The sequence below is a fragment of the Abrus precatorius genome, unplaced genomic scaffold, assembly GCF_003935025.1.
Source record: "Abrus precatorius isolate BTA unplaced genomic scaffold, Abrus_2018 Scaffold9, whole genome shotgun sequence".
Classification (NCBI taxonomy): Eukaryota; Viridiplantae; Streptophyta; class Magnoliopsida; order Fabales; family Fabaceae; genus Abrus; species Abrus precatorius.
The window spans coordinates 27,245,386-27,264,311 of record NW_020874439.1 but is presented as its reverse complement, the minus strand read 5'-3'; the positions used below and the strand labels follow the sequence as shown (position 1 = coordinate 27,264,311).

The 18,926-nt window shown below is 32.4% G+C and overlaps 3 protein-coding genes across 26 annotated transcripts; 1 reads left to right on the top strand and 2 right to left on the bottom strand.

The window, feature by feature from the left end:
* Window positions 1-464: 464 nt before the first annotated feature.
* On the bottom strand, window positions 465-4,938 carry LOC113849542 (cyclin-dependent kinase G-2). 24 transcript variants are annotated; one of them, XR_003502115.1, is made up of 10 exons: window positions 4,730-4,855; window positions 3,036-4,350; window positions 2,763-2,898; window positions 2,584-2,672; window positions 2,374-2,485; window positions 2,178-2,281; window positions 1,989-2,061; window positions 1,867-1,900; window positions 1,656-1,744; window positions 1,087-1,462 (listed from the first exon to the last, which is right to left on the bottom strand). XR_003502115.1 is itself a non-coding variant. In XM_027479521.1 (7 exons), the coding sequence occupies exons 1-7, from the start codon at window positions 4,358-4,360 to the stop codon at window positions 2,183-2,185; spliced, it is 1,602 nt and encodes a 533-aa protein (XP_027335322.1). In that variant the 5' UTR covers window positions 4,361-4,868; the 3' UTR covers window positions 607-2,182. The 24 variants fall into 24 exon arrangements, 9 of the variants coding, with proteins under 9 accessions (XP_027335323.1, XP_027335317.1, XP_027335318.1 ...); XR_003502110.1 differs by having other exon boundaries at window positions 1,042-1,744; window positions 1,989-2,065; XR_003502113.1 differs by having other exon boundaries at window positions 1,067-1,462; window positions 1,656-1,900.
* Window positions 4,939-8,212: 3,274 nt separating this feature from the next.
* Window positions 8,213-12,881, top strand: LOC113849795 (probable aspartyl aminopeptidase). Its single transcript, XM_027479972.1, has 11 exons — window positions 8,213-8,355; window positions 8,433-8,568; window positions 8,954-9,032; window positions 9,127-9,329; window positions 9,456-9,525; window positions 9,935-10,057; window positions 10,233-10,388; window positions 11,310-11,483; window positions 11,822-11,896; window positions 11,980-12,120; window positions 12,339-12,881. The coding sequence occupies exons 1-11, from the start codon at window positions 8,274-8,276 to the stop codon at window positions 12,558-12,560; spliced, it is 1,461 nt and encodes a 486-aa protein (XP_027335773.1). The 5' UTR covers window positions 8,213-8,273; the 3' UTR covers window positions 12,561-12,881.
* A 647-nt stretch (window positions 12,882-13,528) lies between these two features.
* Window positions 13,529-17,488, bottom strand: LOC113850512 (malate synthase, glyoxysomal). Its single transcript, XM_027481074.1, has 4 exons — window positions 17,047-17,488; window positions 15,717-16,042; window positions 15,158-15,488; window positions 13,529-14,401 (listed from the first exon to the last, which is right to left on the bottom strand). Exons 1-4 carry the CDS (start codon window positions 17,437-17,439, stop codon window positions 13,745-13,747), a joined length of 1,707 nt encoding a protein of 568 aa, XP_027336875.1. The 5' UTR covers window positions 17,440-17,488; the 3' UTR covers window positions 13,529-13,744.
* Between the last annotated feature and the right edge of the window lie 1,438 nt (window positions 17,489-18,926).

Below are 18,926 nucleotides of genomic sequence, written 5' to 3'. Positions count from 1 at the left end.
TTTTTGCGGAATCAAGTTTGCTGCTAAAATTCATTTGACTAAAAGCAATACGAAATGTAATTTTTATGTTATGGCAAAAATATTGTACCAAATTTACTACAAATTTAGTTTTAATAGAGTTAAAACTCTTGTTAAATTAAATTTTGCAAAAATTAAGGTCATTGAAAACCAGGGTTGCAAGCCTATCTATACCAAAACTCATGTAAATTTTTAAAAAGAATTATATTAATTTATATCAACTAGTCTTAGACAAGCTGAATTTTTTTTTTTTCTAACCTTGAAAAGACTATCTTGATCTTAAGCTTTTAAAACTATATAATACCCAAGGTATAAAATTCGTATTTACACTCTAAATATAATTGACCACGATACCTATCTTAAATTTTAATTTTAATAGATTTTCTTTAACAATCGAACCAAATTATAAACGGTGATGTGATACTAAATTTTTTTTTATTTTTTCGGAGCATCCGAAATCTTATTTTAAATTATTAAATATCTCAAGATACCTATGCATACCTGCTTTCTCATGAAGAATCAGAATACATAACCTAAAATACTTTATTATTTATAGTTACACGAGATCTTTCTTTCCTCTTTGAAAACCGAAACAATAAAATCTACGTTCTCGTTTTCTTTGCCTAGAAAAATTTAGGCCAGCAGGACATTACAGTATACCCAGTTGAGGTGTTTAAATGTTTGGGTTTATGCAATTTAGTATTCTCCTATTTTAATTATGCTGTCCGAAATATAAAAGTTATGATATACGAAACACATGAAAATCCTCCCCTCAAAGTACTGTAAATTAAATTAAGAAAATAAAAAAGCACATTTTTATATTTTTATCCATTCCAAACCTTTACAGGGACAATCAGGACTTGAAAGCTGAAACCCAAATGCTGAACAGAGCAAATATCAAATTATCGGCAACATAATGCTCAGATCTTGCATTATGAGCTGGCGCAGGTTGCAAGTTCAATTTTTAATACTTTGTTATATGTTTTTATATCCACGGATAGTAGATTTTAGCTATATTCTGACTTGTGGGTGTTATATATCACAAATTAAATCAAATCTTTACACGTACATGTCTTTTTCAGACAAACAAGTTATTCCATCGGATCAGCATTTCTTCACAAGCGTAAACAGATTTCGTAATAAACGATAAATTACCAACACCACGGGAATTTCAATGCGAAAAATAAATGACTCACTCTTCCTCATATCATAGCAACTTAAATTGAACTGGATCAAATTACAAACACCCACCAATTGCAGCAGTGGTACAGGCACAAACTGGAGTGCTAATATTCCTTCGGAAACTTTGGTAGCGGACTTCGCATCCTTGCAACCCCTCCTCCAACGGTAAACCCCTTCTTCTTTTTTCTTCTCACCACCACCTAGCTCTGACCTCGGCAGCTCCACAAAGCTTATTTCTAAACCCTGCCTTATAACCCATTTACTGGCATGCAAACTCATTTCAACCTCTTGTTAATTTAAGTATTTAAGACCATTTCTGTGAAGGGAAATGAAACATTGCAGAAATGGGGAAGAATATGGAAGCTAAACACTCTCTTTTCTTTCTAAACCTAGTATGCAATATCATTTTATATCAGGGACCAGCAACTTTCAAATTGAAAAACTGACATCTTTACCTGTTGGCCAAGTTGAAAATGAAAATTTCCTGCAATTGATTTATTTTTCTACATATCCAACAGCTACCAGTGCTTGGCACAACGATAACCTGGTGGAAAAATTAAGCGTGGAAAAAATAACAAAATTTGATGCCCCCAATTCAGTGGGACAGCCAAAAGGAACCATTGTGAAAAACTGGAAATAGATAGATAGTACAGGATAACAACATACCATAGCAAAAAATCATCATTTATTACTGAATGCCCTGAAATATGTGTACATCATTTTCACTGGCAAAGTACATGGAGTTCCAGTAGAGAAAAAAAAAAAAAAAATCAGCTATAATTCCATACCTTCTCAGGTCTATACACATCAATCTGCCGCTTCTAATTTACAACAAATAAGAGCCTAACGGAGTCCATTACCCTGTCTTTTGCAATCGTATCATTGTATATGATCATTAACTTGGTAAGAGACAAAGTTGGAAAAAATGAGGTAAAAATAGCACTGTTCTTGGCATTTCATGCATCCAGCAAAAGTACCTGCCCTAGCACCGCCAAGAAGGAAAAATAGGCCTGAAATCAGATTTGGGAAGTGGCACTTCATGAAACCAATCATGAAGGAGAGCATCTTCTGCAGATATCCTCTGCAAGAAGTAGAAAATGAATTTTATAAGTTAGTTGTTCAGTTTAGCGTCACAGGAAACTAATCAGGATTTATTCAATGAATTACATATACCTTTTCAGGGTCGTAAGTAAGCAGCTTCTTCAACAAGTCAAATCCCAACTCAGATAATACAGTTGAACCAGTAAAAGATGTGGCTGGAAATTTCTTCCTTAGCATGTTATACCTGAAACATAACTTACAGTCAGTCATGACAAAATGTAACAATTATCATCCATACCATGGCACTCTTATTAAGAAGGAAAAACAAGAAGGCAAGCTTACGGTTGCTTAACAAAATTTGCTTTAGCACCAGGTAAATTAGATAATCCTGGCCAAATTTTCTCATTTGGTGTACCCAGGGTTCGAAAAATCTGCAGAAAGTTGACAAAGTGTTACTAATATAGCAGAGTTCTCGCATAAGCTAGATGATGTGCAGCTAAAAGTAAATCCAAGTGACTAACCTTATCAAGTTGTTCAAGTTCACTTTTACCCTTGAACAGAGGTTCCTTGCCAATTAATTCAGCCATTATGCAACCCACTGACCACATGTCAATTGCTGTTGAGTATTCTTTTGCACCCAATAATAGTTCAGGTGCTCTGCACAGAGAACCAATAAACCATTCATGAGTTTGTCACATATACATTTCTCTGCCAATATAATTGAAAATTCCAAACTAGATATATCTACAGATATAACTTAAATGAAAACTAAAATAGCATCACATGCTACTCACCTATACCATAGCGTAACCACAACAGGAGTGTATGGCTTCAGTGGGCTTCCATACTGCCTTGACAACCCAAAATCACATATTTTCAACTCCCCTTCATTGTTCACAAGAATGTTTGATGTCTTCAAGTCCCTATGGATAACCCAATTATCATGGAGATACCTGACACCTTCAAGAAGTTGCTGTATCAAGGATTTGATTTCACTCATGCTAAAGGGCTGCTTCTTTACCTCCTTCAGCCCCTTGAGGTCATATTCCATATACTCCATTACCATGAAAGTACCATCAAAATCATCAACAACTACTTCTTTAACATTCACAATAGAGGGATGATTGAAAGACAAGAGAATGTTTATTTCCCTCAAGGACGACAACGGAAAGCCATCCCTGTCTATGTTCATCTTCACCTTCTTCAATGCTACTATTTCTCCAGTTTTCTTATCCCTAGCTTTATAGACAACACCATAAGTTCCTTCATTTATTTTCTTAATCATCTCAAACTCGCACACACTTCTGCAACTCTGAAGCATGTTTATATTTCTCTGCACATGTATCAAACCACCATTCTCAGAATCTGCCGGAGAATCACTGACATCACTTTGTTCCTCAACATCGTCCATGGAGTCCATAAGGAAATCCTTTTTAGAATCAGTATCATCGGTAGATGGGCTCAGATAATGATCTCTTCCACTGCCTCCTGATGATCTAGTGACAGTGCTCTCTGAACATTCTCTTTGGAACTCACCTGTTTCAGGACTGGAGCTCCCTTTCCCATGTTGGTGTTTATCATCAGCACCAATTGGCGAAAGACCATCATCACAAGCCCATCTTGACTTTGTGATGGTCCACATTTGCACCTCATTCTCTCCCTCCACATCTTGGTTATTGTTTTGGAAATATTTTTGAGGCAACATATGAGAGGAATTTGGGGAACACACCTCCATAACATCCCCATAAAAAGCATCATTGGCTCCAGGATTACTCGATGGAGAAGGACGAGGGGGAGAGATAACTGCCACCTTCGAGAGCTTGCTTTCTGAAGAGATTCTTACTCCCTCCTCTGCTAGGTCCCATATGATTGGAGAAAATTTTCTTTTCTTCTCTGGCGGTGGCAAACCAGAGACATGCTCAACACAGATTTCACCTTGCTCTCTCTCCTCTTTCCCACCATGAAACCCATTCTGTTCAGAACGGATAACGTGATGGTAGCGAGATCCCGATCCACCCACTTCCACGCCGAAAGAACCACTCCTATCATCAAAACCCTTGGTGGAACCATATTTGTAAGATTCTCGCCTCAGAGAAACACTTTTTCTTCCTGCCGCCATGTGATTGACAAGCACAAGCACAAGCACAAGCGCTCTCAATAAGCAATCAATAATCGAAGAAAATATGAATTTCAAACCGAAACCCTAAAAATCCCAAAGTTCCAAACCCTAGCCCCAAAAATAGGAGGATTCGATTTGTTTATCAATGATTCACGCAACCCTAATCAGCAACCGGAACAAAAAACTAAACAGCAAAAATTAATTATACTTCTTTCTCAATAGAATCAACAGCGATTGCTATCAATTTGGGGAAAAAAAATCAGAGAAGAAAACAAACAAGAAAGCAACTAAGCAAGGAAAAGCAGGAGGGACAAAACCCTAGACGGTGGCTGCGTCTCGATGGGTTTCAGAGGTTTCGAATGGCCTTACCGGCGACACAAGAAACCGAAAGGAGGAAGCTGTGAAGAAGAGGGTATCGATGAGAGAAGCCGCCTTGGGAGTCTTCGTTGACGCGTTTTGTGTGAGATTCTGATTGAGGCTACCGACTTAAATAAATATCGCGTTTCAAGCGTCGTGCACGATCCTATCAATTATTGGCTGGATTTTACGCGTAATATCAACCAAACTAACCACCGTGTAACAGTATCTGATATCGTTTTGTATCTATTAATCATCAATCGTTATTTATATATTACATTTATATTATTTATGCTTAAATACAAATCTAAATATTTACTCACTTTAAATTTCGGAGAGTTTTATGATATAATTGTTTTTATTGAATTATGTAATCTCTCTTATATTACGTATTTCAGATCATATGTGTTATTTTATTTATAATTTTTTTAATATTTTCACATGTGATTATTTAAATTTAATTAACCTTAAATCATATTTTAAATTTTAAACCACAGTACATCACATTAAATTTTTTTTAAAAAAATTATGTAATTTTTGAAGATAAATATTTCAAAACTATTAAATTTACAAAAACCTGATAAAACAATATTTTAAATTTAGGAGATATAAATTCAGATGCCTTTTCAATTTTATATACTCAACTCATTATTATTTATTTATATACAAAATTTACAAATTATATATACTAAACTATATTATCTCAAAAACATATATAAAATACGAAATTTAAAAATTGTCTCTAAATTTTTTTTATATAAGTATTGATAGAAGAAATAAATTTTGACATTAGCAATTTTATAAAAAAAATATTTTAAAAATTAAAAAAATAAAAAAAACTCATAAGTGGTAATTTTTTTATAAAAAATAATATAAAATTTTAAAAACGAAAAATCATCAATAATTTTTAAAAATTTGTCAGCAATAATTTTTTAATAAAATCGCCATCGACAATTTAAAAAAATTTAAAAAATTCAATCTCTTTTGTACCTTGTACTTTATATATTTTTTAATACTAATAATTTAATTCAAATAACTATATATTAAATTTTACATTTTAATACATCATAATAAATTAATAAAAATCACCAAACAGCAATAAATTTATTTATTTATTTATTTATTTTGATTCAAATAATTTATTTTTATAATTTTATTATTAATTTCTAAGGTTTATTATTTTTTTAAACATCATTATTTTATTAAAGATAAATTTAGATAATAAGAATAATCTAATCTGTTATAACTTTTAAAAAAAATTACATGTTAATAGCTCATTAATCAAATATATATATATATTATTTTATTTATTTTTTATCATATTAAATATTTCAAGAGTCATAACAAAGAGTAAGGTTTAAAATAAACAAAATTGAGATGGTAAAAATTAATTTACCCTTGCCTCAAATTATTTGCCATTTCACTACTTTTGACACAATTGTTATTGAAGTGTCTTTTCATTTTTTTTAAATATTAATAAATAATGTTAAAAATTTCGTAATAGTAATAATAATAACTACCATAAAAAAGTCATTTTATTTATAATTAGGTAAGAATATCATTATTATAATTGATAATAATTTTTGTATAACCTTTAAACTATGATCATCAACCACCTGTCTTTTATACTTGCACTTACAACTAAGAAGAATACATTATAAATAATTAATTTATCAAGGAAGCTTACTGGTAACTATACTTTTTACAATAAATAAAAAAATTACTACTTTTTTTCCATATGCACCATCATGTAAAAGATAATAAGATACAGTTTAACTTTCAATTATTATTATTATTATTACAATATAAGAGACCGAAAGAGTATCTGTGAGATAGAAAATCAAAATTTTTATTTTTTTTAAAGCAAATTAATGCTTTCTCTTTTTCCCTATTGAGTTGGATTTCTATAATTCTACACACACATTTTGGTAAAAGGTTGATTTTAATTGTCAAAATATTATAGTTATAAAGATAATTTTTCTCTCGTATTATTGAAGTGATACATCAGTTATAATGATAAATGATAAACTGAATAAACTTATGTTTAGAAGTTATGACAACCAATGTTAAAAGGATCTGGAATAACTTTGTTAATGTTTATTTATAATTTTGTAAACTTCAAGTTTAATTATACATTGTTACAATAATTCTACTTAATCATATACAAGTATATAAAATAATATGAAGTTGGATAGTAGTTTACACTGAACACTTGTATAGAGTATTAATTGTTTTGGAATTAGATATAATATAAAATTATTTTTTTAATAATATACAAATTGAACTTGTACGAATCAATTGTGTTGTCAATCTATATGACTGTCACAAGTTGTAGGTATTAGATTGGGTGAAACAATGGTTAAAATACAGTGAATTGTATTGAGATAAGTATTCGATAATAAATGAATATGATTAGTAAAAAAAAAAAAAGGTAAACAACCACGATTTAGCTTATCTCTAACAAAATCTTAATCAGTAATTTGTATATTAAACAGTTATGATTGGTTAATAAAAGTAAAATTAATTATTAAAAAATTAGACAAACTAGCATGCATTTTTTTTTTTCTGTATAAATAAAGGTGGAGGAAAATTTAGCTATAGAGAATTCAAATCAAATTTTTTAGTCTGATCTTATTCTTTTATTCTATCTTATTTTACTTGTTGGTGGTTTTATTAGAGAAGACAACTTATTGAATTTAATGTTTAGGGCGTTACTAAAATTATGTGTATTGGGTGAGCAAGGATTTAGGAGAAAATCACAACATTGAAGTGATCATTTTCATCAAAGTTGAATTAACCTCAAGATCTCTCTAATTCTCAACTAAAATTAAGGAATTAGCTGGTAAGCCTGAAATTTCTCATTTTATAGTGGGTCCCATTGAACTTTATTATAAATACGTTACCCAAACATCCACTTAGAGCAATTTTAATGCAAGTTGCTTTTAAAAAATTAAATTAAGAAACCGTTGCATGTGAAATATCAGTGTCAGAGTTCGATGAGCTGACAGAAAAAAATAAGCAACTGTTTTTTTTTTGGGGTTTAAGAACCTGTTTCTTACCAAATAAAATGGGCCCAAAACGTACAGGTTCACCTTTAAAGTTGCTCTTAGAATCATTTATTTATTCCAATACACTCTAAATTATAAAATTACCACACAATCACTATACTATTATTAAAAAATTGATACTATTTACATTAAAATTAATTTTAACATAAAAACGTTTGATAATTTTTAATTAAAATTAAAATTTCATCTGAGTAATCTACTTGGTATTAAAAGATAATACCATATGTTAAAGTAATAGACATTAATAATTATTTTACAGCATGCATATCAAGGGGCCAACGAGGTTTCGAAGTGCAATGCAGTGTGTAAAAGGAACATTTGGAAATGCGATGGGGGCTTAGGAAATGGATTCGGGTAATGTAACGTGTAAGCCTAACGCTAAGCCAGCTTATATATAGTGGACTCTACCTCCGCGTTCCACGTAGAAAGTTAGAAACAACACATTGCACTCTAAACTGAAAGTGAAAGTGAAGGCGGTGTCAATTGCCATGGCCAAGGAACACAGCTACGACGTCGTTTCCGATCTCATCGCTTTCTTGAATGCTTCTCCAACTCCTTTTCATGCTGTTGGTAAGAAAAATAAAAAAAATAATTTGTCGTATAGTTGCATTGGTTTTGTTCATTTGATTGTTTTGTCGACGTCTCAGAAGAGGCAAAGAAGCGATTGCGTAGCGCGGGGTTTGAGCAGCTGTGTGAGAGAGACACGTGGAATTTGGAAGCCGGCAAATCGTACTTCTTCACTAGGAATCACTCTTCCATCATCGCTTTTGCTCTTGGTAAAAGGTACCGTTCCGCTGTCGCAAATGCAAAGTCATCATCATCGATCAATGTTATTATGTGACTGAAAAAATGCTATCTACACACTTCTATTACTGAATTTTATTTGATAATTTCATAGCGTAATAGAAATAAAGTGTCTTGTTATAATTTTTATTAGGTTAAAATACAAATTTCACTCGTGAGCTTTGATCCCTTTTTAATAATATTAGAAATAAAGCATAAATTATATAGAAATGACGGGAACCAAATGTAATGACAGACTCTTATAAAGGGCAAAACATAAGTATTTTTTCAATTAGGAATTCGAAAATGAAGGTTAATATGCCATTTTGAACTTGATTGGGTAACTTGTATTTAGTCTATTATTCTCACATTCGTGCTCACTCAGATATGTTGCTGGGAATGGATTTTACATAGTTGGTGCTCACACTGATAGTCCTTGTCTGAAACTAAAGCCAGTAAGCAAGGTAAAGCTCTGCATTGATAAATTATTTAATTATTGTTGTAAACATGTGATCTTTATAACACATAACTTGATGATATGGGTTATATTTTTGGCAGGTGGTTAAGGGTGGATTTTTGGAGGTTGGGGTTCAGACTTATGGTGGTGGCTTGTGGCATACGTGGTTTGATAGGGACTTGACTGTTGCTGGAAGGGTAATAATTCGAGAAGAAAAAGGGGGTTCTACTTCTTACTTGCACCGGCTTGTTAGAATTGAGGAACCAATAATGCGGATCCCAACTTTAGCAATTCACTTGGACAGGTCTTCTTGCTGCTCATCTGAGAATAGATGCTTCTTATTGGCTGATATTTTGCTTGTTTGCTTGTTTGCTTGATTGTTATCTTCTTCCTTGTTTTTTGTTGACTGACATACGACGTGCTTGATTAGGAATGTTAACGATGGATTCAAAGCTAACACTCAGACTCAACTTCTTCCCATATTAGCAACGTTGATTAAGGTAATATTGTTATCAAAGATAGCATTCTATTGAAAATAATTATGGCTGGGGAGTTTGGGAGGTTTAATGCTTAAGTACAACGTTAGATGTACTTAATATGTTTAGTATATTTTACTTTTTTTGTTTGCTTGTGGTTAGAGAGTTCAATTACTGGTTAAAGATGTATATTTTTGTTAGATAAGAATCATTCTTCCTAAGTTGCAACACCTGGTATTTTAACTTGTATATGTTATGCTTGTGTTCTGATGAAATAGTTTTTGTGCAGGTATGTGTTGATACTTGTATTTGTATGTAGTTCCCTCGCAGAAATAAGCTTCCACATATATTGTTTATTCAGATTCAAAGTATTTATTTTTTATTATTGGATTTAGCTTTTACACATTCCATGAGTTTCAGCTCTGTCTTGCAGGAATTGCTTAATAAAGAGGTATCTGAAAATGGTTCAGCTGAAAGTGGAAAGCAGAGTGATGGTAAGAAAGCAAATGATAAAACAAATACTAGCAATATGAAGCACCACTCTCTTCTACTACAGGTTAACAGGCTTTGGCATTGTCATTGCGTTAATTGATATTTTATTTCAGTTACATTTTCTTTTAACGTTTGCCACAAGCAATTATAACACATTATCTGGGTCTTGACCTCGTGACCTGTAAATAATGATTGTGGGTTTAGTTGTTGGTGACTTTCTTCTTTTCTCTTTTCCTCAGTTGCTCGCAAGCAAGCTTGGGTGTGAACCTGGTGATATTTGTGAGTTAGAGTTACAAGTCTGTGATACCCAACCAAGTGTTGTTGCTGGAGCTGCCAAGGAATTCATATTTTCAGGACGGCTGGATAATCTCTGCATGTCCTTCTGCTCATTAAAGGTCTAGGATCTGTAGAGATTTTTTCTCTGGTCAAATTTCAAGTGAATATATTATATATGAACTTTTAAGTATAATATTGATTTTGAATTATGCCATTTTGAATGATACCTACTACCATAAATTGGGGAATTTTGAACTTTAAATTCCTTTTATAATGCAAAGACAAAGCTTCTAGTTATCACTTTCCCATGAGTTTAGAACATCATCATAATTTACGCTATAGAATGACTACAGACAATGAACTCTGGGTCTACTTGCATTTTCTCACATGTATGAGAAAGTGTGAATTGAGAGAGATCACTGGTTCAAATCCAGTTGATTTCTCTTATCCATTTGCTGCATTTATTTATGTAGTTTGTTGATGTAAATTAATGTAAATATATGGGTTTCTCTTGACTCTCCATTCCAGACATCAAAAGGTAGGCGAGCTTCCTTAAATATTATTTAATAGTTTTGCAGTTATGCACCCATGGGTTGATGAAGTTGATATTTAGAGATGGTAAATAAACTGCTTTGTTCACCAAGCTACCGATTTTTCAGACTCATATACTTTTAGTCTTGCTGACCAAGTGATTATTTTCTATGTGAACCCTTTGTTTTTTGCTTTTGTAGTTTGTTTTACCAACCTCTGGCTTAGTTGTAGGTAAAGATTTTCTCAGGTGTGGCTCAATTTTGTAGAAAACTCCATAACCAACTTAAGATTCAATCCAATGGCAGCATCACGGATACAAATGCCAATGGGTGCTTGTTTCTGACTGATGAAAGGGATTTTTTGAAAGTAGAACTTAATCTTGGATCGCATGACTGTCAACTTGGAAATTAGAATGTTGATTGTGCATGGTGTGTAAAATTATTTTTTCTTTGAAAATTTTATGTAGTAAATGTTGATTATCCTATGTTGACCGATGGTTTATATTTCAGGCACTGATAGACTCCACATCCTCTCACAGCAGTCTTGAGGAAGAGACTGGCGTAAGAATGGTGGCTTTGTTTGACCATGAGGAATGTGGATCTAATTCTGCACAGGGAGCTGGCTCTCCTGTTATGCTGAATGCTTTATCTAGGGTTACAAATTCCTTTAGCTCAGACTCCGAGGTAAAAAATCTTCTACCATCTTTTTCCATTTTTGTGCTTGAGAACTATAAGTATTTCTTGTTTGTGGTAACTTGATGACTTCATTGTAGTCAACTGTGTGTTGAGAATTCATGAGCAGCACATATGACATTCTTGATAACAGATATAAAGAGTAGCTGTTCAACGATGCTTGGGGCTCTCTGATTGTTTAAGTCCTCCTAATTCATTAGAGCACCAATCCATAAGTTTGTAGGCTGTGGCATGTGTAATAGGAGCATTCACAAGATTTAATGACATGGAGTAACCACTCCTAATTATGATTTCAATAATCAGTTTTCTATCTGCTGATTTTATTCTAGGTGCTTGAGAAAGCAATACAAAGAAGCTTCCTTGTTTCTGCTGATATGGCGCATGCACTACACCCTAATTACATGGTATGTCTTCTCATGTGCTTTATGATTAACTTTTTCTTATATTATATAAGTATTGCTCATTCCTGAGGATGCTATTTTGGTAGGACAAACATGAAGAACACCATCAGCCTAAACTACACGGAGGACTTGTCATTAAACACAATGCAAATCAACGCTATGCAACAAATGCAGTCACATCCTTCATTTTCAGAGAGATAGCATCAAAACATAACCTTCCCATTCAGGTCAGTTTAGTGAAATTTTTTTTTTCTTTCTCTGACTGGATTGCTTCTAGAGAGGGAAGATAGATCATGGAGAAAGCAATTATCCATTTTAATATTTGTAGGTATTTTAGGGGGCAAAATTGTTCCCTTTTGTTGGACTATCAGAAATAGCACTCAAGGATGTTAGTTGTTTGAATACTGGTATAAGAGAGAAATTATAACGATATATGTTGATGTAGGACTTTGTGGTGCGCAATGACATGCCTTGTGGTTCAACCATTGGTCCCATTCTTGCAAGTGGTGTGGGTATTCGGACAGTTGATGTGGGTGCACCGCAGTTGTCAATGCATAGCATACGAGAAATGTGTGCGGTTGACGACGTGAAGCATTCATACGAGCATTTCAAGGCCTTTTTCCACGAATTCTCTCATCTTGATGAAAAGATTGCTGTGGACATATAGGTTATCTCTACACTAAGGAATTGCTCATATATGGTCTGTTTAGAAGCTGTTGCTGAAGGGTTCTAACTGTGCAATTTTATTAAAATATTAATTTAAGGCTGATATTATTACATAGATGACAAAGTTTTCATTAATAGTACATTTGATGAATGCAATATAAAAAGCTGTATCATCAACCGTGCGTGCTTGCTGTACTTCAATTTCATAGCTCATAGCCTCGTACTCATTCTTCTAGGTTGTCCAGTTCAGATGATAAATGGACCTGCTTTCTTTGGAGTTCCAAAAACTAAACCATGAGTTCTACTAAGGAATTGTAAAATTTGAGTATCCTTTACCTTGTTATCAATTGAATTTCGGGCCGGGCCATTATGTTTTCAATTGATTAAGCAATACAGCCAATAAATGTGGATGGAGTTTAGCAGTTATTTTGATAATAAACTAGGTTGCGTAAAACTGACATATAGAACCAACCACATGGATTTCGGTTCAATGGTAGAGAAACATGAATTAATTTCTGCTCTCCCCAATTAGCTATGTCTAACTCTATCTAGGAAAAAAAGGAGAAAACTGATGCTTGTGCCTGCATATTCTCATAGATACTGTTAACTGGAAAATGTAAACAATTAGGACAAGCTGTAAACAAAATTTTCTTAAAACTCTGGTCTGGAATGAAATACATGTGCTGTAATCCCGCAGCGAATGCTGTTCTGTCAATCCTTCAGTCCTCCATTGCAAAGCAACAGATGAAAAATTCGAAGATTTTGCTCCATGCAATGTTAGTTCCTTTCTTTATATACGTCATGTATTAGACTAGGATCACACTCTTTTCGCTATATTTTGTTTCATATTTTTACTTTTTCTCAATTCTCTTTTTGGCTCTCGTCGTGTTTCTCAACACCGTCATACTGATTTTACAGCAGAAAATGATTTTCGAGCTAACATCATCAATCGCTTCCGATAGTTATTTCAAAGACTAGTATTATAGCACAGTTATTTAGATTATTTAGGGCATGGTCGACCATCATTCAAAATAGCTGGAATCACAAACTTTATTCTTTTCTCTTATACCCATAATTATGAGGGTCCTAGGCCCTTAGGTTCCCACACAAGGGCGACTTAGGTACACACACAAGACAGAATTCAAATCAACCAAACATTAGGCATAAAGAACCCCACCTCAAAGTTCAAAGCTTTGATGGTTCCCTGGGGTGATGTACTACAATATAATTATAAGCATCCAGAGTAAGAAAATCATCCAATATTGGAGATGTGCACTGCCGGGTGAAGATCTTGCAAGCCTCGTTGTACATCCCCTTTTTAAACTTCTCTATTCCCACCTCCTTTTCAATCCTACCCATCTCCTCTTCAACCACTCTACCAAAGAGTTCTTTATTCACTCTCACTCCAAATCCATCTCCATCAAGTTCCACTTCATACTTGAGCCACTGCCAGTTCTGCACTCTGCTGAGTTCAGCAGTGGCAGCATCTTCCATGAGGTTGTAAAGAGGCACTGAACCAGTTCCAGCGAGCCATGCAGCCACATATTGAATTCCCACCCTCGTGTTTAATCGCAGACCTTCCACAGTGCGTGCTCCTCTTGGTATTTGCAAGAGGTCTTCTTCAGTTAAGTTTGCAGCATCATCACGTTTCATTGTGTTTATTTGATTAGGATCACTGCCCATGTTGTTGTTGAAAACCTGCATGCATGCTGGAATAAGGCCTGGGTGTGCAGCCCATGTGCCATCGTGCCCTGCTTTCACTTCTCTAAGCTTGTCCTTCCTTACTAGTTCCAGTGCTGCCTCGTTAGCCACTGGATCATCTTTAATTGGAATCTGTGCTGCCTGTTCAACGATTTTGATTGATTGGAAACATTTTGTACATGGGTACAGTTTGAATCAGCTTCTCAATAGTATTTACACAGTAAAAAATTAAATAATAAAGTAAATTCCACTTATATTTCTTTATTTTTTTAATTTATTTAACTTTAGAAATTATATATTTTTTCTTATAAAAACTTATTTAAAAATTTATCTGCGACACACGTTTATATGACGAGTTTGTATGGCCTCTTGTTTGATTGATTTCTAGACATGCCTAGAGATCACTTTATAAGGGTCTGTTTTGTTTAGCAAATTATTTTCTGTGTCCATATCTTATTTTTACAAATATATACAAAAAATGTCACCTTATTTTTATTTTTCTTTGTTCCTTAATTAAAATTTTCAATAAAAATGAACAAATTTTTTTCTATTATTTTTTGTATACAATATTTAAAAATAATAAATAAAAAAGGGGAAATAAATTATCATTTTTATAATCATTTATTCAAATAAAAAAAAGACTGAATAAACTAAATTTTACTATCGATTAACAACTAAGAATCCAACATTGTATAGTCTATAATTTATACAACAATCATACTCATATATTTACACAGTATTATCTAACATATTATTTATCTATTTTTTCCGATTCATCTCGTGTAACAACCACTTTCCTAATCTATATATATGCATGCCATTTTGTTGAAGTCAGAACTACTTAGAAGTGAATATGCATGGCTAGTAGTAGTAAAGCAAAATAGTTTGATCACAAACCATTCCTCCCATAGCATGCACACCGCGTCTATGGCACGTCCTGATGAGAAGATCAGAGTAACTCTTCATGAAGTGTTGAGTCATGCCAACCTGAACCCTGTCTGGTAGCAAACGATTTGGATGAGCCTGAAAGGTCTTAACATAACTGAAAATGTAATCCCAACGACCACAGTTCAGACCCACAGAGTGGTCCTTTAGCTCATACAGAATTTCATTCATTTGGAACACAGCTGGCAGTGTTTCAATCAGAACCGTGGCCCTAATGCTTCCTCTTTCAATTCCTCCCACCTTCTCTGCTTTCTCAAACACGTTATTCCATATCTTGGCTTCCCTGTCAATCACAAGGCTCTAGCATTACAATTACATATATTATCACAATTTTGTCAATTCATCTTCTTAAGACTCTAAAAATATGTATTATATTTTTATATTATTGAAATTTGAGAAAAATATTATTTTTTATTCACTTGCTTTTTTATTTATTATTGACTTTAATTAGAAAAAAAAATATTTTATACACAATTTGGGTTTTTGCAATTTTGCAAAAGCTAGTGCTTACCTTGAATGCTCCATTTTTGGAAGATAAAAGAAAGGGCCAAAGCCAGCACCTTGAGTATGGCGGAATGTGGAGTGATTGTGGTAAAAGTAGAGGCCAAAATCAACAAGGGAACCAGTTGCAGGTTCACCATCAATCAGAATATGAGCCTCAGGTAGGTGCCAACCTCTTGGTCGCACAAAAAGCTTTGCTGTCTGATCGTTGAGCTTGTAAACCCTGTTTCTCACTTTGTCATTGAAGCTTATGCTCCCATCCACTGCATCCTTCAAGTTCACCTGCCCTCTCATCAGATTCTCCCAGCTGGGTGACAATGCATCTTCAAAATCAGCCTTTGACATGAGCAACATCTTTCAGTGTTTTCTTTTTTCAGGATAAACCAAATTCAATACACACCTCCAAATATAATTGAATAAATAGATGTTGCTAATTAGTTGCATAAGAAAGTTGATTAAAAAATAAAAAATTATTAAAATAACATTAGAAATGTATTAAAAATCACAAAAAGTGCGTATTAATATAATTTTTTATAATTCTTTTTAATTTCTCAATTAATATCTTTAGACACTAAATGCAAGTTTAAACAAATGCTTGATACTATTTTTATATAGGATCTTGCTATTAAGTACTCTTGGACACTGATTAAAGAATTGAAAGTTAAAAAAAAAAACACGTTAGATTGCATTGAAAAACAAAAATATTTATTATTATTTTTTGACAAAAACCTTTTATTTTTTAATTCATTCAAGACACCGATTAGCATTTACTTTTCATATACATCTCAACTCAATTATTAATTAAGGGATTTTTAAGTTATTCAAAAATATTTGGGACAACTAAAGATGTTCTTTTCGCATTTGAGGTTTGCGAAGTATCTATACAAAAAAAATAAATAGAAAGTAAAAGAAATTGGGTCAAATGTGATGTAACTAAAGCTAGCAATTTTATTAAACTCAACTCTTACAATTTGTTTTGTTACATAAACGTAACAAGTTTTTATTAAAAAAATTATTATATTAAAAATACAAGAGTATAATATATATTTTTTAATAAAATTTTACTATTATTAATGATTTAAACTTAATTTTAAAAGTTATGTTAATAATTTTCTAAAATTTATAATATATGATCTCACAGTCTCAATTTTGAATAATTCAAACAACAAAACTTATTGATTTGTGTTATTCATCCCTCAACCAGTCTATGCAACATTACAACTTCTTCAAAAAGCAACAAAACAAGGAGAGTTAGTGATAGGTTATTAGTCCCACAACCAATCTATACAACATGATTAAAAAGCAACATGAGTAGTGTAGTGTGCATACTAAATACTAACCATAAAGACTTTAGCTCCAGAGTTGAGAGCATTGATGATCATTTTTCTTTCGACAGGGCCAGTAATCTCTACTTTCCTATCAGCAACAGCTGGTGGAACAGCTGCACACACCCATTCACCTTCTCTTATGTACTTTGTGGCTGGATCAAACCCAGGTAGAGCTCCTTCATTGTACCTCCTCTTTGCCTCTTTTCTGCACTCTAATGCGTACTTTATGTGATTCCTGAACTCACGTTGCAGGTCAGCAACGAACTTCAAAGCATCTTTTGTGAGAATTTTCGCAAACTCTTCGTCATATCTTCCCCTAATGTCCATTCCTTCAGGCACATCATAGTAAGACTCTATCTTTTTCACTGGTGATGTTGGATAGCCATAGGTTCCAGCAGCGTCCATTGCCTTTCTTTCTTCCTGCAACGATAGTTGTCTATTGCTCGTGTGAGAATAGAATGGCATGGGAGCAAAGGCTGGTCAAAATTTATATAGAACAAGTGGTATATAGTAGATAGTTACAACAGTTCTGTTTTTCATTATACGGACAAATATTGCACAAGTATTCTATACCCTTTTGTTGTTGCTTTCAGGCGATAGAAAAAGAGTTTTAAAATTATTTTTTATATAAAAAAGTTTAAATAATATTAATGTAGTAAAAAATAATATAAATTATTTAAACACAAAAAAAAATGGATATATAATGTAAACACTCATTTTGAATATTAAAATAACATTTTTACAATAAAAAAAATAGTATTTTATCTTTGAACTTAATTAAGTTTTTATTTTTACAATATAATTTAAATTTAATCTATTTAAAATTTTTTGGTATGTTTTATTCTTTATTTGTTCTATGTACTTACTTTTAGTCTATTAAGATATCGTTGAATATTAATTTTTAGTTAAAGTACAGGGAAACTAAAAATAAAGTATGAAAAAAAGTAAAAATTAAATCAATAATTTATTTTTATAAAGACTAAGTATATATTTTGCAATTTTTACAGAGATTGTATACTTAATTAAGTTTTATCTCAGTGATATAATATATATATATATATATATATATATATAATTAAAAATAAATTGAATAAAAAAATAACTGGCATGTTTCCTATTCTTTGATTATTTATTCCCTAAAAATAAAATGGGGTAAATTAAACATAGCTTTATAGATATGGGTGGTTAGAAGAGGTGCATGCATGAGTTTGTGTCACTGAATGCGTCAGAGAATCAAATCGGACAAGCAGGGCATGACATTGGAGGATAAGAAGGGGGCGATTTTAAATTTTGTGCCCTCCTTGGAAGGTGTGGTGGGCGTCAATAATTGGCACCTTCTTCTCTTTCTCTTCATAATCCTAAATTTCAACAATATCGGCCACTAGAATAGTTAGAACATGGTGAATTTCTATTACCTCATAAGGAAAACTCCAAAGTTTAATTTGGAAGTTGGGTATAATTAATTTTTAAAATATGTATTTAAATTATTTTTAAAGTCTTATTAAGCAATATTTTTAAAATATTAGTTAAATAATTTTTAAAAAATATTAAAAATCACAAAATGAATACAATAATATTTTTTTTCTTATAAAAAACTTGTATTCTTAATTTTTTTTATCAGTGTTGTAAGGGCATTAGCTACTTTAATCTTAATTATAAATCTTAAAATTAAAACATGTACATGTTGAAAGAATTGATTGATATGTAACTAAAATGAATATTTAGCCTACTCCAAGAGTTCACGTAGTTGTGTAAAACTTTGTTAAGTTGGCAAGTAAATGGTCAATTTATTATCATTACAAATCAAGGACATATTTTGTTCATGCATCTTGTACAGAGTGAAAATGAGAAAAATAATAGCCAAGAGGGAGAGTGATGGTAGACATTTTCTC